Below are 8,446 nucleotides of genomic sequence, written 5' to 3'. Positions count from 1 at the left end.
ATATGATTAATGACGATGACTTCGCTAAGTATATATCTATCACTGATTTTCCAGTGATTGAGATGAGGGGCTGGTGAAAATTCGACGTTTTCTATTATTTCATCAATATTGATTAGAATTAATTTATATATTTTCCCGTTAACGCCTTCATAGACATTGAGTGCCAAATTAAATCTCAAACGATCTTGTGTGAATGAACTTTATTTAATTGCTTGATGACTAAAGATTGTAAGAAAGAAAACTGCTTTGTTATTTTTGAGTTTTCTAAATTTGAGATCTGTAGAAAGCTCAAGAGTAAGAATTTGATGAGAACAGAAGAACATGCAATTTTAGCCAAAACTAGTGTGATAAAGAATGCGTGAGCAAGTTACGGGTCTAGTTTTCATCTAGTTGGGGATGAATCAGCAATACGTTTATAGGTTTATTAAGATCTAATTTTCTAACTTTATCTCTTATCTACTAATCTACTAATATACATGCATTTTTATAAACCAACCAAAACTATCCTAAGATTAACACACCCAAATCAGAAAACACCAATTTCTAATAACAATTTGTGGGTTTATTTCACCAATAAGTAAGTACCATTTGTATTCGAGTCTTTGTGATCAACCCTTAATTCTGATATAAAGAACACTGCATGTGATGATGTGAACATACACATCTCTACCTGCCCTTCCTCCATGGAAATGAAATCCCGATCCCAAACGTCACATTCAAAAATGTTCCCGGGTTTAACCCGACCCGCCCACAGCTATTCAAATGGGTCGGTCCACCACTATTTGAGCTTCCCGGTTTCGTTCTCACAGTCACAGTCAACGCCTCATATATAATATATTAAACAGCAAACTCAGACTGTGCAGAAGATCTAGCATTTTTAATTTCAACTTATTCGTTTCTCATCACAGTTTCTTCATGGAGATTCGTGCTTCAGACTCTGTTGAGTAAGTTCATGTTTCTTCATACATTGAATAATCATAATATACATAAATTATTGACCAGTTTAATCAATTGGGCAACTCTGTAAGCTTCAAGATTACGAATTTACAGCTCTAAAAGCTCAATTGGGAAGTGTAATTGGATTGTTTTTCAAGTTTTTAACTGAAAGGTTCAATCTTTATGTTCATTTCTTTAGGTCATTTGGGGAGAGAGCTGCAGTGGAAGTTGAATGGTGCACAGGAAGATGGGTTTGGCTCCAGTTTGATGCAAGTTCCCGGAGATTCTTCATTTGGGTATGTATAAAGTTTGATACTTGATGTCAATTTTGATTTTAATAGTTTGTCTATAGCTTCATTTGCCTATTCTTCATTTGATCAAGAAAGAAAGTATAAGTTTTGTTTACTCATGTTTGATTTGGTTTTGGGATTTGTTATGGAATGGTTAGAGGGTAACTGATTGAATTGGTAAAAGTCTAGTAATGAGAGTTGGGTAGGTGCTAGAATTTTGCAAGACATTGGCTTTATTGTGACAATTGGTGATTCTATATATTTCCAGAAATCATTAGCTAAAAAATGTGTTACAAGTGAAAATGGTCTTCATTCTGATTCAGTGATTCATGTTGTATGAGACAAACAGAGTAGTTTTGTTTCAGAATCATCCTGAATCTTGGGTTTTGCATGCCCTGATCGAACATTATATGTCTTAGCATTGTATTCTCTAATTTCACATAGTGCGAGTATTTAGTATTAGATCACCAGACTTACTCCTCATATCTGTTGCTGTTATGATGAGAATAATTTTTTTTTTATCGAAATGCGAATAATCACTTAGTGATGAGATTTATTATTACATATCATTCTTCAAACAATAGGACTAGTTTCTCTAATTCTCATTCCATAGTTTCTCAGTAACGGTTCGACATGTGATTGTTAATCAGTAAGTTGTAATGTGGGCTTGTAGTGACTTTGAGATATCGAATTCAGTGCTGAGAATCAGTTTTTTTTTTTACTAGGTGGAAGAACTAAATACAGAGAGGATAGAGCTTGAGCTTGGTTCAAAGGAAAGGTAAACTTTCCTGCTTTATAAACGATGAGGAGGTCATGCCTTCCTAAATGCAGATTCGGTAGGATAATGGGATGGCTCCAGATTCTACTGGGAGGGCTTGTTATAATTGTCAGCATATCCAGCCTCTTCAAGTTCTACTCTGCTGGATTTTTCTGGCGCAATGAAGACATATGCCGGCATGTTTATGGGGTCCAAGATGCATATGAAGGCTTCGACATAAAAGCTCTTTCTGATCGAGTAGGGGAAGTGCTAAGCAAATTGGATAGTTTACAAGAAAAGCTAGAGTCAGCTGTGCAGCAAATGGAGAAGAACAAAGACGTCTTGCATACAACTAATATTACAAAATTGGAGTTTAAGAAGTATCTGGAGGAGGAAGTAATCAGGCCCCTTTATACTGCTCACATTTCTCTGAGACTGATTCGGTTACCTATCCTTGAAGGTATTAGAAACTCAACGATGAAAGAGGAACCTTTGATTAATACTTTTGTGATTGAAGAGATAAGGAAGTACATAACCCCGAAGGAGACTAGAACTGGGAAGTTAAATATATTTGGAACAGAGAGGATATACAATACAATTGGACATGCTTGTGTGTTGTACAAGAAAGAGCTGGAAGAGTACATGAATTATGACATCGGGTCGTATTGTGACGATGATTGGAACTTGGCTCAGAAGCTGATGTTTAATGGTTGTGATCCTTTGCCCCGGAGGCGATGCTTGACAAGGGCCTCAAAGGTCTACCAGAAGCCTTACCCGATCAATGAGTCTCTTTGGAAATTGCCAGATGACAGAAATGTGCGGTGGAGCAATTATCAGTGCAGGAATTTTCAGTGCTTAATGAGCAATAACTCCAAGAAAGGTTATTCAAAGTGTGTTGGATGTTTTGAAATGGAGAAGGAAAAGCTTAAATGGGTAGTTAAAAATAGCTCGCTACCAGTTGATTTCCTGATCAGCGAAATTTTGGCTATTAAGCCTGGGGAGATAAGAATTGGTCTTGACTATGGTGTTGGCACAGGTACTTTTGCTGCAAGAATGAGAGAAAACAATGTTACAGTAGTTTCTACTGCTCTGAACCTTGGGGCTCCTTTCAATGAAATGATTGCATTAAGGGGTTTAGTCCCGCTGTATCTAACATTGAATCAGCGTCTACCTTTCTTCGATAACATCATGGACTTGATTCATACAGCTGGATTTCTGGATGGCTGGATTGACCTGCAGTTGCTGGATTTCATCTTGTTTGATTGGGACCGAGTTCTGAGGCCTGGCGGATTGTTATGGATTGACCGGTTCTTCTGCAATAAAAAGGATTTGGATGTTTTCATGTACATGTTTCTGCAATTGAGATACAAGAAACACAAGTGGACTATTTCTCCTAAATCAAAGGATGAGGTCTACTTCTCTGCAGTGTTAGAGAAACCTCCCAGAGCAATCTGATCAATTAACAGTTCATACTATGGAGTATGGATCTGTTTATTTGAATATTACTTATTACTTTTGTCTATTCATTAACATACGGGGGATAGGATCTCACTTGTGACTGTCTTTGTTTTCCTGATTGACATTTGGTTGATAAGTTGGATTTTGAAGTTATGAAATATTACCTGAATTATGGCTATAATGTGTAATCAACACCTCATAAGTTGAATTGCAGTGCTGTTAATAGATGCCCACCTATATCAATCTATAATTTTCCCCACAATAAACAGAACAGTAGTATTAAACTCTGAACTTTTTGAAGAAAATTACTGAAACTTGAATTCAATATTTACATCAGGGCCAACTATATTATAACAAGAGAAGTGGGGAACCTAGCTTTTTTTGCACCCTTACAGAAGAAAAAGGAGAAGAAAGACTGCAGGGAAATAGATTCAAGTAGCTGATTATGTATGCTCAAGTGCTCAACGTACATGTCATTTTAGTTATTGATCATATGTTCATTTCTTGAATGCATTAGTTGTTTTTGTTGGGGATAACATATTGGGCACACCCCGGAACAAATCATAATTAGTCAAGGTTATCCGTGATTAAAGAAAGATGGCTTCAAAGTGGGTTTGTATCATAATTAAAAGTCTCATCACCATAATTGGTCAATAGTTTGAGCTATTTCGTTTTCTTGAATTGATTTTTCACAACATGACTCCGGTAAAACACATCAATAAGAAACTCGATCAGTTACAGAGATGGCCGGACATTGTGCTCCATAGCACCTAAATATAGTCTCTTTATAGATTTGAGTACACTCATAATTAAGAGAATTTCCTGTGAGTTTGGTCTGTTTTTTGTTTTTTTTTTTAAATTCTAATGTCTTTTCTATTTCCCAAAAGTCATATGTATACATATACATGTACACTAAAAAGAAATACATCCATATACTCATAGATAGCTAGATATCATTATCATACACACTGAAGAAACTCATGATCAAGGATCTATAATGGTTGTAATCGAAGAAGAAAGGATCTATAATGGTTATAGGAATGACTTCTTCTATCCTCCATTCCTTGTCTCTCTCCCATTACTTTCTATCCAATTCCTTTTCAATCCCATGCATTACGGTTTAGTAAATGGCTACAGATGCATTAATCTTAGTTTTCTGTCATGAACCCTTGAATATAAGCGTTCTAGTAGCTAGTCGGTTCATATGAATTAAGTTGAAACTCATGATCTCTGTTAATAATCAAACTTCGATCATCTCCTGATAAAACACATACATACACTCATGTTTTGCTTTCGGAGTTTTGATCAAATTGCATAACATACCGATATAATAGACCAGATCGAATAAGGTTATATAACAGGCAGCGCCAGCCCGTGCTTGGAGAGGCCCTAGACGAAAAAAATAAAAAATATTAATTAAAAAATATTTATTATTAATTAAATAAAATTCAAGACCCTCACATTCATAATGGAATGTAATGTATCATTTTCATACTAAATTTATGATTTCAAGAGTTAAATATCAAATTAAATTTATAAAAAAAATATATTTAATCATGATTTAAGTCCACAAAATTTGGTAATTGGAGTACTTATTAAATTTTCTAATAAATAATTAAAAAATATGTGAAGAAAGTGTTAATTTTGTAACTAATAATTAATCACATATTAATTTATATTAATTTTTATATTCACATGAAAAAAAAAGGTCCCTATGTGATAATAGGTACTGGTCATGTCCCCCCCTTCAACACGCAATTCAGTTTGGTATTAAACTCAAAAAGGCCAAATGAGACTTTGTTAATCGACTCACTTCGAGTTCTAGATGTCTAGATAAAGGTTAACCTAGGTAAAATAAAAATAAAGATGTAGCAGTACTGCAGTAGTAGAAACCATTCAATTGGCTGTTCAATTTCGATCAACAAATACTGTACAACTAAATCGCTTATATTGTAACCCTAATTTAAAGGCAAAATACATAAATATATGTTATATGAATCGATAAAATATACAGAGTACGTTGGTGCACAATGACACTAACTATAAGCAGTTCTATACGTACGTGCAGAATATTCATCATAGGGAGACTTGTTGTAACGCCGTAGAATATATGCAGGGTACACAGCAGAGTCTTCGATCGACCCGCTAATCAAAACTACTTTCATAGGACGATCGAGCACCCTCTCATAAAAAAACTCCAGAGACAATGAGGAATACTTGATGTATATGTGAGCTAGGTCCAGGTACTCCCCATATTCGAAGGTAAACCTTATGAAACATGCAACTTGCAAGCAGTACCACCATGCATGCTGATCGATCATCCAACTCGATTAAGACCATTTTTTGCATTCGGGTAAACCATATCAACGTTGAGTGATACCAAGCATTCAGAGGTGGCTCTATATATATAACAAAATGGAGGCTGTGGAGCTTTGTCATATCCAATACTAGCTTACATTGATAACTTGGAAACCCACTCTATTTGAGTATTTTCAATGGTCATTAGGGTCGAATCAGTCGATCATCTCTAGCAGCTCCTCGATAGAGAGACGATTCTTTTTTGACTAATTGAACTGAATCTCTCATAATAAGCCTTAGAAGGCCAGAACTCCAAAGTGGCCAATGGCCCAATGCATTCATCATATCGGGATTTATTGCAGCAGCCAACCCCCTAACCCTAATCGGCTAATCTAATCCAGGGTTTCAGTGTCCTGTCATTTTCTTCATGCTGCTCCCTAGCTAGACCGGCTTTCGGGTGGGCCAATTAAATTTAATCCATTTGAAAGCCCTTGCAGGCCCACAAAACTAACAATTTGCTTCTCATGACCCCAATTCCTCTAATATGATCTTCTTCTTTTTGTCAATAATTCCTCTAATATGATCATGTACTGACTTTTTGCAGCAATCCTGCAGGCATCTAATAATTAATCTAGGGAGGTGAGAGGAAGAGCAAGAGTAAGAAAATCCTCATTTTGAATTGTGTGGGGGCATATGTATTTGGTTGAGAATGAGCTCAAGATGATTCTAATTTTATTGGTTTCAACTGTATCACTTATTGCTATTGCCAACTTTTATTTTTGTCAGAATTTACCATTACTCCCTTCTATCACCATTCACCAATGAAGGCATACGTCTGTCTGTCGTTCACAAAATGATCAAAAAAATTTAATTTGTACTTGGTCATCCATCCTTTATTAGTATCGTGAGCTCAAATGCATGTTCGATTCTTGAAGTGATTTAACCGCGCCTATGATCATATATATAAGGATTAGAGATCACATACATTATAATCATGATCACGTTTCGATCACTATCACCGGCCATAATATTTGTATAAAAGAAGATATTATTCGTAGCTTTGTTGATGTTGCTGGGAGATTTAATATTTATAGTTTCGAGTGTCTCATACAAATATGAGTTCATAGATGGAATTAAACAGAGGAGCACCATATACGGTCGAGTACGGTGAGGCGTGGTCTACTGCATTCTCTGTTGTAGCAAAGCTGGTTATTGTTGGGTTCTGACATCGTTGATAACTTGATCTTAAACATTTATTCGTTAACGGTTAATATATAAGTATACTGTGTGCTTGAGAACTGGAAGTTGTGGTCTATTATCATTTATCAGCTCATGGAAGTTGTGGTTTATCACTGATGAGCATATTCACTCATAGAGTCATCTGATCAAATTAGCCAGGAATCGAGAACCTGTCGTTGTAAGAAAAATTTAATGAATCTAAACAACCATTTGAATCCTAGTTAAGGCTAGTTGAATATCTACGCATGCCTTGCTTCATCAAAACAAGACAAGCTAGCTGGGTGCTCCATAAGATCAAACAGACCGAATCAGAATCCACTCAGGCATCTATGACAATCACAAACAAACACATGCATGATCTCATTGATCTCTTTTTTATAAAACAAGACTGAAGCATTCGTGAAAATGGTATATAGATCTCTGCAGCTTCAAAGTATCCTGTCAACTTTCTATTATTACAGCAATCATTCATTACACTTGACCGTCAATTACGTTTACCAGAAAATGAGATGAGATCCTAGGGTTAGGGGGTTGCGTGGGATAGTACAGAATACAGATATATAATTGATGCATATAGCGGTAAAAAATCAATTGCTCTGCTGCTCAATAAAAGTACTGTTCGGTCGTATTTTCAATTTGGTTTCCAGCTTACAGATATAGAAGAGTACTTGGACCAGCACGATGGATACCTATTGGACATTTTGGTGCTTTGTATAACTGGTGATCGACCTCATATTAGACGTCGATCATAGACGTGTAAATCTCTTTGAAAGATTTATAGTTTTATACCTCTCGGACATTTTCGTCGCTATACTATTCATGATTAACACACGTACGCAACTGAGTTGTATGATATAAAACATTCAATGATATTCAATGCATTCAGAACCACCCCTAGCTACTTAGATGTTCGTTGGTAAGTCCGCACATAATAGGCGGGAATTGCTTGTACTTGCAGAAACTGTCCGAGAATATGTGTTTTTTGAGAAAATGGTTCAATTGCACCAATATGATACATATTATTTTCTGATATACATGAGCATGTATCATCAAAAGCGATGGAACCAACATGATGCATATGGTATCCAGGAGTCCGTCTCTGTTTGTGCCTAAATAATTCCTTGCTAATTATTTTGAGTTTTAGCCTGTTACACCGGTTATTTGGGAAAGCTAATAAGTAGAGAAGATTTTCATTCCTTTTAGGAATAGATTTTCGGGAATATTCAAGAATCCAAATTTGAGTTGAGAAATGAATTATTGTCTTACTTAATAAGGGGTTATAATTACTTGATCCGAAAGAAAGAACAAATTGTGTTCTCTATATAAAATGGTTTTTTGCACAAAATCGGACACACAATTCAACTAAATTTTTGTGCAACTGCAAAACCAAAGCCTCTCAACGGAGCATCGCTACCATATGCACCTTCGCTGCATGTAGCACAAGTCCAACTTACCTCGGCAAAGAGTC

The 8,446-nt window shown here is 35.9% G+C and overlaps 1 protein-coding gene across 1 annotated transcript; it reads left to right on the top strand.

Moving 5' to 3' along the window:
* The first annotated feature begins 871 nt into the window (after positions 1 to 871).
* On the top strand, positions 872 to 3,616 carry LOC126799411 (probable methyltransferase At1g29790). Its single transcript, XM_050526614.1, has 3 exons — positions 872 to 944; positions 1,136 to 1,232; positions 1,952 to 3,616. Exon 3 carries the CDS (start codon positions 2,029 to 2,031, stop codon positions 3,436 to 3,438), a length of 1,410 nt encoding a protein of 469 aa, XP_050382571.1. The 5' UTR covers positions 872 to 944; positions 1,136 to 1,232; positions 1,952 to 2,028; the 3' UTR covers positions 3,439 to 3,616.
* Positions 3,617 to 8,446: the final 4,830 nt, after the last annotated feature.

The sequence above is a fragment of the Argentina anserina genome, chromosome 6, assembly GCF_933775445.1.
Source record: "Argentina anserina chromosome 6, drPotAnse1.1, whole genome shotgun sequence".
Classification (NCBI taxonomy): domain Eukaryota; kingdom Viridiplantae; phylum Streptophyta; class Magnoliopsida; order Rosales; family Rosaceae; genus Argentina; species Argentina anserina.
Note: the sequence above shows the minus strand (reverse complement) of the source record. Positions and strands in the feature narration are given on the sequence as shown.

What these genes read in the sequence shown, in the direction of transcription:
- LOC126799411 (XM_050526614.1), top strand. Translation starts at nt 2,029, where the DNA reads ATGAGGAGGTCATGCCTTCCTAAATGCAGATTCGGTAGGATAATGGGA.